The 15,811-nt window shown below is 41.2% G+C and overlaps 1 protein-coding gene across 5 annotated transcripts in view; it reads right to left on the reverse strand.

Moving 5' to 3' along the window:
- KALRN (kalirin RhoGEF kinase) overlaps positions 1-15,811 on the reverse strand; it is a 608,200-nt gene that overhangs the window by 54,052 nt on the left and 538,337 nt on the right. For 4 of the 5 annotated variants that reach the window (XM_067549619.1, XM_067549617.1, XM_067549618.1 and 1 more), the window contains exon 1: positions 7,139-7,349. The exons of the other annotated variant lie outside the window; for it this stretch is intronic. In XM_067549619.1, the coding sequence (XP_067405720.1) occupies positions 7,139-7,223 (85 nt within the window). In that variant the 5' untranslated portion in view covers positions 7,224-7,349. Of the gene's footprint in view, positions 1-7,138; positions 7,350-15,811 lie in introns of those variants that run through there. 5 annotated transcript variants of the gene reach the window in all.

Here is a 15,811-nt window from a genome sequence, read left to right on the forward strand (position 1 = left end):
AACAGAAAAGAAAATGTTCAAGTCCATAACATTTCCTAATTTGAACATGTTTTATTGCAGATCATTCTGCAGTATGATAGCAAAGTAAGGTACTAATTGCCTTAACAATGCTCTACAGTTGACTTTAATTCCTATAACCTTCACATGGTATCAGCACCTCCTAAAAATTGCTTTCCTAAGAAAAACTTTCCTTTTACCTAATAAAGGGATAACTTGTACTAGTGCTCTGTCGAAAGCACTTGTAGTTATGCCAGTTTCCCCAGCTTCCAGTAAGCCTCAATGTTTCTGACAGCTTAGTGAAGATCTAAGAGGTGGCTGGCTGAACGATCTTCTCCATACATCAGAGTCAGTACAACTGAAGCCAAGGAAAGTCTGTTTAATTAGTCTTACAGTAAACATTGTCATTAGTATGAGTCAATGAATTTTTGAGATTAACAAAAAGGAGAGTGAGAAGACGGGGTAAAGGAGATGCAGGAGACGGGAAAGAGGAAAATGAGCAAAAGACTCAAGGGGGCAGGAAGGAAAGGAGAGGATAGAATAAGAGGACAGGATTTTTAAATAAGAGCCTTCCCCAGAAGTTTGGGGTAGACAGGAATACGCAGCTTTCATTTTACATGTAATAAATTTAAGAGGGAGGGTCAAACATTCACTTAAGCTTCTTAATATATTAAATAAGTTAGAGCAAGCATACACAAGTACATTGCTATTCATATTCACAGGATGACTGCTTAAGAAGGGGAAGAGGTAAGCTCTTTATTTCAGATATTTACATCAGCCATTCAATCAGATCCATGTCTTGCATTAAGTTGTCTTCCAGTACAGGTAACAATGAAAAATATTTAAGTCGTCATCAATAAGAGCCATGTAGTACAGTTACTGCCTGTAGTTCTGCCTTACAGTGGGGTCTCAACTTAAAAAAAATTCACAGAGCAACAGTTTACAATAAGCTGTTTATTTGTATCACAGACCAGTTAGCTGAGAGTTTGGGACCCCCCCCCCCCCCACACACACACAATTGGGTTCCTAGATCCCAGTTGAATCAGTGGTCATAAACGCCTCTCCCCCACAAACCTCCCCATCTGGGCGGTGAAGAGAGGACATCTTTCTTCCTCAGATACGGACATTGCTACAGTCATCCATATCTTTCTTATCTCTTTGCTAGGAGAATTAGAGCTCAATACACTCTACCTGGGGCTAACATGGGACACAACTTCAAATACAGGAGGTTGCCTGGCTTCTGAGTGAGGCAGAGGGGTGTGGGTACATTTTACCCATGCTCCACATTATTGACAAATTCATCTCCAGGTGAAATTCAATGTGCTAGTTGCGCTCCATAAAACTCCAGATGACATAGCTCCTGACACATAGCCTCTTCCTCTCACACGCACCAGACCACCTGCATTCATCAAGAATATTTCAGCTCTCTGCTCCAGATTGAAGCTCAAGGGAGCAGGAGCCAGGACATCCTTAGTGGTGGGACTTCAATTTACTCCTGCAGGAAGACATCTAAACCCTGATCTGACCACATTTAGATGTCCTGGAAGACTCCTCTTTGTCCCACACTTTCTACTAATCAAGGAATTCCTTGCATTTATTTTTTTCATTTTATAGGCCCTTTAAAAAAGGGCGGAGGCTGCAGGGGTGTTGGTGCATTTACCCATAATTCGGAAACAACTGATTCTAACCCAAACCAGAGACAAGCCAGGTGATGGGTGTCTTACACATTTGTATCTTCCCCCATGGTACTGATTCTTACTGAGAGTTCAGTGACTTTTTCTATTGCTTACAAGACCATATTCAGAATTCAAACCTGTGTCACATTGCTCTTACAATCAGCTTAAACTGCTAGGAAGCGTCTTATTACTGTGTGTGCAAACACCAAGTGACATTGCAAAAATTCAGTTTCTTAAACTTTGCCTGATTAAGTTCAATGGCCAGAGGAATTGTTCTTTACTATTCTATTTATGGATGAAAGCAAATTAGATTGATTTTGTTGCCATGAAACATGTTCCTATATTAAGCTTCATGCCTCCCTGCACTTGAGCACAGAAATAATCCATATCTCGTTCACTGTGAGGGATGCTTGAATTAGAGCACAACTGCAAATAGTACTCTATGCCAGATCACGTTCCCTGACTGGATCCCAATAGTTGGGCAGAGCTGACTAGATCAGAAGGCCACTTTATAAGTCACACCAAAAAGATACTGTGAACACTGCTGTTGTGAAGGTTTAGATTCAAGGAATATTTGTCATCTGTCAAGATGACAAAATCCTCTCCAGAAATACTCTATTACACAAAATTCATGTTTTTTCAAAAGAAAGGCTGCATATATTTCACACAGCATAATAGTTTAGAAATTAAGGTTCAGGCTTTTTACACTGCACTGTTCTTCCTTCATCCCCCCTCAACTCCTTCCACCTGATCAATTATCTGCATCATCTCCAAGTTTCACAGCATAAAAACCTTTTGCATAACTTGGATGCGTGACCTCTTTGACAACGGGCTGCAAAATAATCTTGTTAATTTTCTCAAATCAGATTCAGTTCAAGAGGCACTTTACTAGCAAGACAAACCATGTAAATGTTGCCAAAGCACAAGATATCAGGCATCTGTCACCATTAAAAGATCCACTCTGAAGTGGAAAGGAGAGGTCATTTACAGGGCAGCAGCAAGAACAGACTCCAAATCAAGTTGCCCTGTACCAATGCTATAGATAAGCCCTCTTTATAGTTACACACTTTCCACAGCAACTCTGAGATCAGAGCATGGGAGAGGTGGTTATATAAAGCCTGTCTTTGGCAATGATGAACACCGTTAGATGTTTAAAGATCAAGCTACAGCGTTAAGGAATTGTCTCCGAGCTTGAGGACATGCACTACTAACATTAGCATAGTGATGTGGTAATCTGGAGTGCCCACCGCATCAGCAAAATGCATTTCTACCATATGACCAGCTTTGCTTTTTCCTGAAAAGGCACTAGGGCTATTATTGATCTTTCTCCTTCCTGCTCATCCTCCTGTCACTACTAGGAGCTAAACAAGATGAAAATAAATCAGCTATCAAAAATAAGACACCACACCTTTCGTTATTGTGCAGACAAATGAGAATTGCCAACCTGGTCAGTTAACATTCCAGAGAAGAGAGCAATAAACATGCCCCCAATGGTTCTCCTATACACTGAAATGCTCCCTCATGCTCATATATCTCCTTGTAAACCTTAAACCTAACACCACCACCCTCCATCCGGGATACTGCAGCCCACCCCACCATTACCCTCCCCAGACCCGCACTCCCACCCTCGTGCATGGACTCATTTGCTCCCCTTGCCAAATACCTCCCAGGGATCCTCCCCACACGATGGATAGCGTCCCCCCCTCCCCATACATCTCCCTGCATGCCATTGTACTCCCCAGACCTCCACTCCCACACATGGACTCGCTTGCCTTCCTTGGCAAATGCCTCCCAGGGACCCTCCCCCCACGCTGGATAGCATCCCCCTCTCCCCCCATACCCACCTGCAACCCTCAAGACCCACACTTCCAGCCCCTCCTACAGGGCCATAGCTCATCATGCTGCTGCCACCCCCTGATCCCCGATCACCCCCTAACCCCCCCACTGCATACCATCCCTGGATATTGTATTACTGTGCCTTGTAAACCCTGACCGTTGCTTTTTTGTTTTTTGCTTAAACATTTCCTAATAAAACGTTTAGCTATTTTCCTCTCCCAGTGGCATTCCCAGGACAACAAGCAGCAACAGGGAGATACTGGTATCTCTTAGAATCAACATTTTGAAGTCCAAAGCCATATCAGCTAGCACTAACCTGTTCTGAACCTGCTGCGTGTGCTAACAATGGAAGGGTCAACAGTGCTTGTGAGCCGACTTTCATAATTTTGTCCAAGAGCTTGTTCAGTCCATTTATTTCTGCTAACATTCCTACCACTCTCTCCGATCAGTAAGTAACAGCTTTCCAATGCTGCAAAGCGCAAGACCTTGATGTACCAAACTCCAGAGTTATTTATTGTTTAGTGCCAAATGGAATGTCTTCGTGTTGTTGCAGATCAACATCCTACAAAAACATGCCAAAAATCAAGGCAAATTGAATGTGCTGCTTGTTCTGGTTTGTTGCCTTTGCAGAATTGTGAACCTAGCTCAATACCAGCTGAGCAAAGCTGCAAATTCATGCATCATGAATTTAGTAAACCAGTCTATCCCTGAGCCCCCTTCGTTTTCCATTAAATTAAAATAAAGGTCATACAAATTGGCTATCCCTTTTATACTTGATCAAGTAAGAATCGTTCCAGACTTCACCAAAATACTGTACTGAAATCAAGTTCATGTCCTTTTTGAAGAGCTTGGTTAAGTGGCTGCTTCATCTTTTTTTGACTCACTTATTGCCACCCCACCAAGGAAGAGGAAGCACTGAAATACAGCATAGCTTCATTTCTGTGAAAGCCTATTACCCAAAACAAGGTCAAGAGTGGTTTAGAGGAGTAAAGACTGAAGGCCAGCATACTCCACAGTGCATGGAAAGCCTGAACTAACACACTTTAGTCCTACTGTGGCTTGGGAAAGCCAGTAGCACCTACATTCTTGGGGCTTTTCCAACACATCTTCAAAGATTTAGAAGGTGTTGGCTCTGAAGGCTTTGAAGTATGACGCGCCTGCGCACCCCTTATACAAACTCTCCCACAACAACTTGGAGGTTTGGTTGTACCCAACTGTGAGGAGTAGCCTTCTCAATTATGTCAATCCCACCCAAACCCAGGAAATGCAGAGTCTCACAAGAAAGCCTTAGTATCACATTACACAAAGAGTTCTTGTCCCATTGACCTTGTAGTCCCAGAGTGTTTCCTGGCAGCTATAAGAAGTATCCTTTCAACGGTAGCCCATTCCCTCTTTGGCAACCAGCATGATGGGTTCTTATTTGCCTTCAGATATTGACACAAACATTAACCTTTTCTTCCCCCTGCAAAAAGTAGCTGTGATAATCAACTTCTCCTGAATCTTTGGGACAAAGAAGGAGGATGACCCACACCGGTAAGCCAGCCTAGGGAACAGCAAAAACACTCATTCCGTCTCACTAATAAAACCAATCAATCATCATTGCTCTTCTTGAAGGATCCAACTGAACAAGCTGCCATGTCATTGCACTGATCTCTGCCCATTTGAACCCTCTCACACACATCGATTAAGACCACGGACATCCCTGAGCCTGATTTTTTTCTAACAATGACTGCTTACACTCAGCTTCAGCACAGCAAGTGGCTTCCTAGGATTTCCCCTCCCTTTGTACTCCTAGTGACCCATACAAGAGAATGGCTCCTCTATTCAAAGTGGGGGGGAGGGAAGCAAAAAGCAGAAGCAAAAAGCAAGCCATAAAAATAACTCGCAAGAGGCATTTCTGGAAAGAAGTATTTTTTTAGCACAGGCAAGCGAAGGAAAAGCTTCCCTTATGGACATGAACAAACAAGGGGTATTTGAACAACATGCCAATTATTATGGTCTTTTTCCAAATATTAAACTGCCAACTCCTTAAATACAAGTAAGCCAGATCTCCAGACTCGTTTTAAAAAGCTACAGTAGACTGTGCCATTTACAGCCTTGAATACACACTCAACTGCTCTTACAGGACATGTTTAACCAGCAATTTATTCAGTCTTCTCCCCAGCAGAAGATATCCCCAAACCAATTGCTTTCCTAAAAAACAATTTCTGTGTACCTGTGTTTACAGACCTAAGCATGAAACAGCCACTTCTTATGGCTTAAGGACTGTACATCCTTGTTACAAGCTGTTCTGATGCCTAGCAGAGACTGAAGGGAACTGACACTGGGGAGGCATACAGCAGTTTTGATGGGAAGAAGGAGCAGGGAAAGTCAAATGAATTAGGTTTTGTTTTCATCAAAACCACCTGGGGTGAGTCGTTGTTCCTCATGTTCATGCCTATTTTAAAACAGAAAAAACTTATGAATCTACAAGTGTGGTATTACAAAAACCAGGGGTAAAAGGATAAAATGAGTCAAAGGGCTATTGCCATTTTAAGATTACAGAATTATTTTGTAGGTGAAACGCCACCTCCCTTTTGTAAGAGTCCTATGGAACTCAACAGGGGTGAAGTTAATTAAGTGTATGGCATTTCAATAGGCTTCTACTGAAGTTATTCTCAAAACCTATGTAATTTGGGTTAACGTATTTAATAGTCAAACAACCATCAAATGCAGCTTGAGAGAATATCCTTTCTGTAGATTTGAGTCATCTTATAGAAGAAATATACTTATGTATTAAATGGTTACAAGAACTATTGGAAAAGAGAAGTTACTTTCTCTGAAATTCTGCAGAACTTTTCCAAAAAGCCCCTATAGTTTTTTTTTCCTCCTATAAAAAAAATAGAGATAACAGCAAGGACAAGTTTAGTTTTAGTGCACTGAAGTAGGGAATTATCTATTCCTAAATCACATTTTCCCAAGAAGAGTGGCTAGCATTCAATGCATTGGATAGTATACTTAGAACTGCCTAATGGAAGAGTAATTCCTGTTTTATGGTCAGAGGATATAGACAGCTTATTAACCAAGGTATAACAAAAACCAAGTTACACAAAAACTACACTCTATTAAGTAGTTTTTATTTTGGGCAAAAAATGTATTTATTTAGCCCTCCTGATTAAGAGCAGCTGCACGCCTAACAGCACAGAGCATGAATATTCCATTAAAGGCATTTGTCACACTGTAAAAATCATCCCTATGATAGGCAAACTGACAAGGAAGTCGTACAATGTTGTGAGAGTATAGTGGTTAGTCAGGCAGATTAGATCTATACACAAGTTGAAAAACACACCACTATTTTGATCAGGGTTTCTAGATCCATTACACATAACCCCCTTTCCTAAAGCCTCAGCAAATACAATGAGTTCTTACAGAAAAGGAATGCTATTACATTGCTACCCATTTCAGCCAGCATGAAAAGCTACTTAAGTATTTGTTATTCGCCAAATCAGTTTGAAGTGCCTACTTCTACACAGAATAACACATTTCAAATCCTTGCTCAGAAAGCTATCCTCCTCAGTGTCCCTTTCCCAGCTCAGCTGTTACTTGCCTATCTATTTCAGAAGAGAATACATAGCTCAGGAACTACTGACCTTTGCCTGGGAAACAGCAGCAACACTTTGAAAAGAACCATCCCAAACACGAACTGCTGGAATAACTGTGCCTCCCACCTTTCATTCTGCCTCTGTGCTGTTCATAGCAAGTGACTTCCAACCCCCATAAAAAAAAAATCCACCAGGAAAACGTATGTATTAGCTAAACTCAGCACTAAACACCATGAATACTACCTCTACTGTAACTTACAAGCAAACCACCTTGGAAACAGGAGGAGCTACTTAACTTGGGGGGTGGAGAAGAGGGCGGAGTCACACCCACAAGCCCAGCTGTTGGCTGAATTCCCATCCCAAAAGACTAGTCTCACCACATTATGCAATATAAAGGCAGTTTGGAGGTGAAACCTCCCCTGGCACACACCTACTATCAGGCGAGCTACTCTGTAACCAAAATATCATACAAGGACTCTCCTCTATCAAGAAAGCAAATAACACACACACACCCTTATATGAAATAAAATGAGTATAGTGCATGCAGTTCACCTCTGGAGAGGCTTTCACTGGATTTCTTCTAGCAGCTGGATATACTAAGAAAACTAGACACATCCCTTCTACTGCAATGTCGTTTTCAATCAGAAGGCTTTGGCTACAGATACAAAACAGTTTAATGATCAGCATGGTTCTTAGGAGTCCACACACTGCTAACTTTGTGAGTGCTATGGGAGAAGGAAACTTAATTATGCAATCGGTGTTTCTAGTAGATTATATTTGTCAGGAGTCAGAAGTTTTCTAATGCAAGGCAATGTTTATACTTAGGTTCAAGCCTTTCAATTCTCCAGCCTTTAACTGTGACAATTCCTGAATCGGGAAATCCTTTCTTTGTTTATTCTCTGAGGCAGCTATTATATTTTTAATGGTAAGTTGAAGACCTATTTGTTACTCTATCTCATAGTCAATTTAGCAGGAGTTTTGCTTTGGGATTGTAAAACAATTTGGGACATGCTAGATAGAAGACTGAATTAGCATTTTGATAGGACATTTCATGCTGCTTTTGCAATACTTGATAACTGGTGCCAAATCCATTATTTCTGAGACTAGATCTCATGATTGTGGATCTAGCTGGCATGGGGTTAAAATATGTTCCAAATTACAAAACTGTTAGGATTGCTGTGAAATGAAAGCACCTGACAATCTGGCTGCTGCAATCTATTAACAAGGGCTGGTGAATAAGATCTTCAGTGGAGAATGTGAAGTAGGGTATGTCATAAAACATAAAAAACTCTGAGAAAAATTTTAACTCCATTCAGAGGCTATGTCTGCTACTGAGCTAAACAGAAAGAAAAAAGTATAGACTTAGAAAAATAAACCATAAGGTAAAAAGGAACAAGGATTGACTAGGTTTTAATAGACACAATGTAGGTCTGATTTATGTTTGTTTCCTCCCAAGTTTTCAGAGGCAAAATTTGTTTTGTGACTGATTTGCATGTGGGAACTTCGTTTTTTAAAAACCATACTTATGATTTATACAGCAGGTAGGTGGGAACAGGATGTCTAACCCCCAATCCCTTAGTCTGTGTAGATTAAGTGGTCTATAATTCTTACAATTGCTTTTTGTGCTCTTGTTATGGAAAAGGCAGAGCCTGTTAACATTTCTAAGAAGTAAAATACATCAGAAAGCAATTAGCAAGTAGTGGACAACAAACTGGTGCTGCATTTTGCTATCTCCTGTTGGCTCATGGCCTCTCATTTCCTTCATGCTATATGTTTTGGACCACAGCTGTGGACTGCTATTACTTTAGTGATTTGGATTAAGGAATTGATATTTGTTTCATTGTGTAGTGGCTGTGAATAAATAATATTTTGCCAATGCCTGAAGGCCCTCCTTGACACCTTATGTTAGGGCCACAACTGCAGCTAGGTGTTCACAAACCCTGCTGTAACAGGTAACATGAAGCTGATTAGTACAACCCCAACAGTGAGCAATTCTGGCCGAGGAGGGTGCATAGCAGGGCTGATTTAGTGCATCGGTAGAATGCAATCCAACGCAGATTAGATCTGTTCTGCCAAAGAACTCCCAGGGGTGATGAGCCCCTAGTGGTGCAGAAGGGTGGAATTTGCATTGACACTGTGACAGATACAGTGAATTGAGCCCAATGAACGAAGCAAGGAGGGCCAAACAGGACCCACAGGGGAGAGTCCAATCCTGCTCCCACTGAAAACAATATTCACCTTTACAACTTTGCCTTTAAAGAGAGCAGGCAACCTGGCTAGACTGCAGCCTTGTTTGGAACATGGGCAACTTATTAACTGATGCAAAGTGCAAAAGCTCTTCTTGCAAATATACCTCTCTGAGAGCTAACGTGCTTTTTGATATGCAGAAACAAAGGTGAGTTTTAACTCTCTGCTTTCACATCCCTATGTGTTGTCCGTATTTCAGCTGAAAAAATGCTTTGCCTGCCTAGATGACAAACATGGGAATAACTTCCTCTTGAAGCATACAGTACTCCTATGCAAATACCTTAGGGCATTTTTCTAAGAGAGAGTCTGTTTTACAGTGTCAAGAGGCTTTGGTTTAAGGAGACGCTAGTAAACATATTGGAACTAATATTTTATATTTAAAGTCTGTAAACCATTGGTGCAGTTAGCCATTGGGGCTACTCCTGGAGTTATAGATGAGCGGGTTGTATTAGGCAGCAAACAGTAATGTTACAGTATCACTAGGGTGCTTCTGTACTCTGTAGTTCTATTTCCGTTAAACTATATGACAACCAAACAAAGCCATTGTTCCGTGGAGTTCACAGAGACACCTAGTGTCCAGTTCTTATTTCACATCTAACCAGTTATTTTATTGGGAGCCCATCCTGTACTTATTAAATTATTTGTAATTTTGCCACTGACTGGAATCAGGGCAGGATTTGATCCATTAACTTGACAAACAGCCTTAGAAATGTGTATTGAAGACAGACTGAGATGTTACTGTTCAGCTCTTGTGGCTTTTATTGTTGGAGTTTAGCACTATTTGGTGTTTTTCTTATGTGACTCCAGGAGCTGGGACTTTGGATACATGAGAATCTCAGCTTTCATTTAAAAAAAGCCCAAAACAACCAGTAAGCTTCCAGCCTTCACGATTGCAGAGGAAAACTTGAAATCATGATCCATGTGTAACTTAACTGCTCAAAAATCATAAGGCAAATCAAAAGAAACCAAATTCTGTATATATTTTAAATCTTGTGGGGGTCTTTTTTGGTTTGTGACTGTGGGGTTGCCAATACTGCTAAGATTTAAAAGCCATCTAAAGAAAATCTCCAGGGTTAAGTTATAATATTGTATCTCATTTTAGCAAAATATTTACTCAGTAAGAATGCATGATTAAATACAAATTCATGTAATCCATTTGCCCCTTTCCGGGTGAAAGAAGAGGACAGCACTATGCAACCAGCTCACCCTATGAGTAAGCGGACACTGCTGCCATTAACTGTAATTGGAACTTGTACTAGTGATTGAATTTGGTCCTATAACTTGAAAGAGGAATTTCTCAAAATTAAATCTCTAGTGTCTGGATACACTTGTTGGCATATGAAAGCAATCCCTACAGCATCCATACATTACTGAGGTAAAACAAAAATGAGCCTCAGTTCCATTCTTCTTGTAAAACACAGTGTTTACTAGCACACTGATCAAAACAAAATTGTTGTTGTCTGCAAAACTTTGCTATCATTTAAGGACCCAACTCTTGCTCCCACTGAAGCTGACAGGACTCCTTCTGTCAGTGAGAGTTTGCAGCATGGGGTCTTATCCCTGAGGCAATAATTATAGCCACGCCTGTACAAATCACCCTCCATAAGTTTAGTCCAACATCAAGCAAATGCTAAGAAAAAAATAAGGGGTGTGCTGCACTCTGAAGGTTAACTTGTTAACCCTTAACAATGCTCTGCACTCCAAAGCGATAGAGATGAGACAGCAACTGCCATGCATTTTGCTGGGTATCTTTTAATTGTTAATCAGATGGTTAAATATCCATAAACTTGAGCTTAATGGAGATCAAATTGCTCAGTGAATCACAGAAATGAGTGTATGGAAGCCATTCTATCCCATCACAGGAATGCTGAGAAAATTAGTTCAGTCTACTCATTCATTTGACCTCTGCGATGGGTGTATGTTTCAGGAACTGTCTCTGAAGAATCCTTGGTCACACAGAAGACTGGGGGGTCTGTAGAGATTTTTCTCTCTCTAACAATAGAAGGATTTCCTTTGTAATAGTCTCTAAATTCTCTGGTTGAAATCATTAGTAAAAGGAATATATACCAGATGTCAGATACAAGTGTTTCTTCCATCCCTTTGAATTCTCATACTTCAAGTGGCTGTTTAATCTTCTGGAAAGAAAGGAATTAAGCTGAAAAGTAAGCATTTCTGTGAGGGAGACACAAGGCCAGAGAGTCAGCTGATATAAACTGGCATACCTCCACTGGGGTCAACAGGACTATGACAATTTACACTAGCTGGGCATCTGGCCCAACTTGTCTGGAGGTGCATAAGCCAATACTAAAACAGCAGCATGTAAAGTTCTTTCCATAGTAAAAAGTTTTAGCCCTTTGTGTACATATAAGGGGGCTGAATAATAAAACTGTCATTGCTATCATTTTATTTGATCAACTTCTGTTTGGTGAGAGAAACAAGCTTTCAAACCACACAGAGCTCTTGGCTTGAAAGCTTCTCTCTCAACAGAAATTGGTCCAATAAAAGATATTGCCTCAACCACCGTCTTGGTATATCTTGGGACTGACACACTTACAACTATATTGCATATATCAATATATCAATATCATTTGTACTTTTGCAAGTTAATCAGGTCTTGTGCTTCAGGTAGTAAACTGATCACCATAAGAAATCCATCCTCTGGCACTCCACTGCCGGGGACTGAGGTATACTATGGGTTTTTTTAAATCCTCTCAAGCATGAGGTATTAGATAGTTGATGTTCTGAGACTATGGCAAATAATCTGTAATGGAAAACATGTACATGTCAAAAGGAAAACTGAATCATATGACTTTAAATAAGTCTTTTGTCTTCATTGGCACAGATGATTCACTAAAAACTCCAGAAAATGCTACCATACTTAACACACCAGCCTATAGCTTTGGAGTGGTAGCCGGAGTTGGAAGCGGCCACCTTACCCAGTGGCTAGGACCCTAGGAATCAGGTAAGTTAGGTTCTGTTCCCAGCTCTGCCATTGCCAGACTCTGTGATCTTGGGGAAGTCACTTTACCTTTTATTACCTCAGTTTCCCCATGGGTAAAATTGTGATAATGTTAGTCTCTAGTCTAGTTAGCACTTTAGTCTCTAGTCTGAGGCCTAGGGATGAAAAGCACTCTATTAAAAGCAAAGAAGTATTATTATTTTATTACGTCTGAGGATCAGTAACAAAATATGAATTAAACATTGTCATCCTTATTTCTATGAAATATTTAGCATAAAAAATGCTACTCCCTCTATGCTTACTGCCAAGCACAGCTCAAAACTCAGCAAGGTCCGAAATACCCTCAGGAAGGTGACTTGGCAGAGCTGTGTGGTGGTTGCTTACATAGCAAATTTCTACATACGTTATAAATACGTTATCCTTGGCTCTGGCTACTGCTGTTTAACAGTGCTAAACACTCATTAAATGAAATAAAATTAACCCCAGGCTTATAAATAACCAAAGTTTGGTCATGCCAGTTGGCCCAAACTTTGTGTTTTTACAATAGATACAATTAAATAAATAATAATAAAAAAAGTCCGATTCCCTCCTGGCACAAGCAGGCACAACTCCAAGGAGAGATTTTTGTCCCATCTACTTAACACAGTGGTGATGGGGGAAGGATGAAGAACATTCTCAACCAGCTAAAGCAAACAAATGAAAAAGAAATATATGTTCAGTGCACTGTCCTAACTGAACTGCCATGGGAATGGTTGGACCCCAGAACTTTGGGTTTTGGACAGTATTTAATACTCCACTGAGATGCATAGGGCAGTTCATATGTCTCAGAGCTACCATTTCAGGCTCCCATATAAACTCAGACATCACTGCATCAGTCACATTCAAGTCACATTTTCAAGCTTCTCATTGCAACCATGAGGGCTGGAAATTTAAAAAAAAAAATTAAATCTTAGACTCTGATGAAATGGTGGATTCTAGAAGCTAAGTCCTAGGCATGGGCCTATGGTGCTTATGCCTTAATCTGGACCTGTGTCCACCCCTCGCTTTAATTTTCTTTCCACTTAACGTACAAGTCCTCAGTACTTCAGCTGGAATCCTGTGCAGGTGACTCCTAATCCCAAACCTATTGGCGTCAATAAGAGTGTTTCCACTGACTTCTATGGGGTCTGGATCAGACCTATGGTACATACGTGCACTTTTTATTTTATAATGATTTTGACTCTAATACCTTCAGAATGCAAATCCAACCATGAAGGACCTGCTATCTCTGGCCAGTTCATCTCATTTCCTGGTCCCAATGATTGCTTACTTGTACATAATAGTACTACATAAGCAAGTCACTCAGATTCTCTCTATAACCTGCTGAGGCAGAACAGCAAAAAGCCACAGAGACGCAGGGACCATGCTGTCCAGTTCTGGTGCCTGTTAACTGTTTGCAATAGTCATTAGAAGCCCTATTCCTACTCTGTGGATGCAGCTGGGAAGTATAATGCACTTTCGGTAATAGGGCCACATGCAGTGATGACTCTCTTTTTCCCAAATACACTAAAAGATCTTTACTGACTGCCATGCAAATTCTCCTGCTAACTCAGATGGTTCTCCTTTCACTCAGAGGGTTGCTGCTTCTGTTGGACAGAAGTAGGCACCAACAAATGAACTGGCTTCAAGAGAGCCATGCCAACAAGGGGATGGATACGAACTGAAATAAGCTGTTTGTTAAAATAAAAGATTACTGCATCTTTGGTCTAAAAAGAGAAAAAGCAGATTTAGTATTTGTTTCCAGATACGTTTCTCAATTAGAGGAAAATCAGATCTGTGAGGCTGACTGTCCTCTAGCCACAAAGTATCACAGAAATGTAGGGCTGGAAGGGATCTCAAGAGATCATCTAGTCCAGAAGTCCCCAAATTGTGGGGCACACCCCCTAGGAGGAACTTTGGGGGGCTGCAGTGGGGCCAGGGCCAGCCCACACCAGGAGGTGGGGAGGAAGCAGCACCTAGCCCCGCTCTGCCCCCATCTCTGCTCTTGCTTCGGCTGTAGCTGTAGTCCCGGCCGCAGGCCCCACTCCTGGCCAGCCCCAGGCTCCACTCCTGGCTCCCAGTCCCCACTCCTGGCCATGGCCTGGGCCTCTGCACCTGGCCTCGGCTGGTGGCCCTAGCTTCAGCCCCCACCGTGATCCCAGCTGTCTCTTGAGCCCCGGTCATGGCTCCCAAATGCAGCTCTGGCCCTGCTTCCGGCCCTGGCTGCTGAGGGGATGCAGACCTGGTAAGGGGCGGGGGCTACCCAAAACATTTGGGGACTGCTGATGTAGTTCAACCTCCTGCATCAAGGCAAGACCAAGTATACCTACACCATCCCTGACAAGGTTTGTCTAACTGTTCTTTAAAACCTTCACTTATAGCGATTCCACAACCTCCCTTGGAAGCCTAGTCCAGAGCTTAACTATCCTTAGAGTTAGAAATTTCTTCCTAATATCTAACCTAAATCTGCCTTGTTGGAATTTAAGCCCATTACTTTCTTACCTTCAGAGGACATGAAGAACAGCTGATCACCGTTCTCTTTATAACAGCCTTCAGATATTTGAAGACTATAATCTGGTCCTAACTCAGCCTTCTTTTCTCCTGACTAAATTTGCCCTTTTAAAAACTTTTCCTCATAGATTGTTTTCTCAACCTTTTATCATTCTTGTTGCTCTCATCTGGACTATCTCCAATTTGTCCACATCTTTCCTAAAGTGCATTGCCCAGAATTGGACACAGTGCTCCAGCTGATGCCTTACTAGTGTGGAGTAGAGAGGAACAATTATCACCTGTGTCTTACATATGACACTCCTGTTAATACACCCTATAGTAAGATTAGCTTTTTTCACAATTGCATTGCATTGTTGGCTCATATATTCAATTTGTGATCCATTATGACCTAGTACTATTGCCTAGCCAGTTATCAAATAAGGGAGGACAAAAAGCATGGATAAAACCTGCTTTTTGCACATGTTTTGGGTCCTCTGCTACAGCATTTGGGTGTAAAGAGAAATTATGAGTTTATATCAGTCCTTCACATACGCTTTTCCAAAGAAAACAGGGGATTATTCCACACATGCCTGACATATGTGATGACTGTCTTCAGTTCTGGCAACCATACAGCATAGTAGAATTTAAGGAACTAACTCTCACAGTCATGAATATAACGGTGTATACAAAATGAGTGCATCAAAAGTTGTAGTAGAAAAACCAATCAACTAGTCTTTCTGTCTGAGTTTGTCCCACTTTCATGATAAAATTGAAGATAAATTTCTCTTATAGAATCATAGAGTTGGAAGGGACCTCAGGAGGTCATCTAAATAATCCCAGCGAGGGTTTTGTCAAGCCGCAGCTTAAAAACCTCTAAACCTCTAAAGATTCTAAAACCTCTAAAGATTCTCTTCTGATGCCACTGTTCCCTACCTCAGGTAATCTGCTTCCTTTCTTCCTTCCAACTGGAAAACTACCATTCTGGTTATCTAAGGTGCTTTAAAGAA

The sequence above is a fragment of the Emydura macquarii genome, unplaced genomic scaffold (assembly GCF_026122565.2).
Source record: "Emydura macquarii macquarii isolate MOO-44397 ecotype Brisbane River unplaced genomic scaffold, CSIRO-AGI_Emac_v2 contig_1253, whole genome shotgun sequence".
Lineage (NCBI taxonomy): Eukaryota > Metazoa > Chordata > Testudines > Chelidae > Emydura > Emydura macquarii.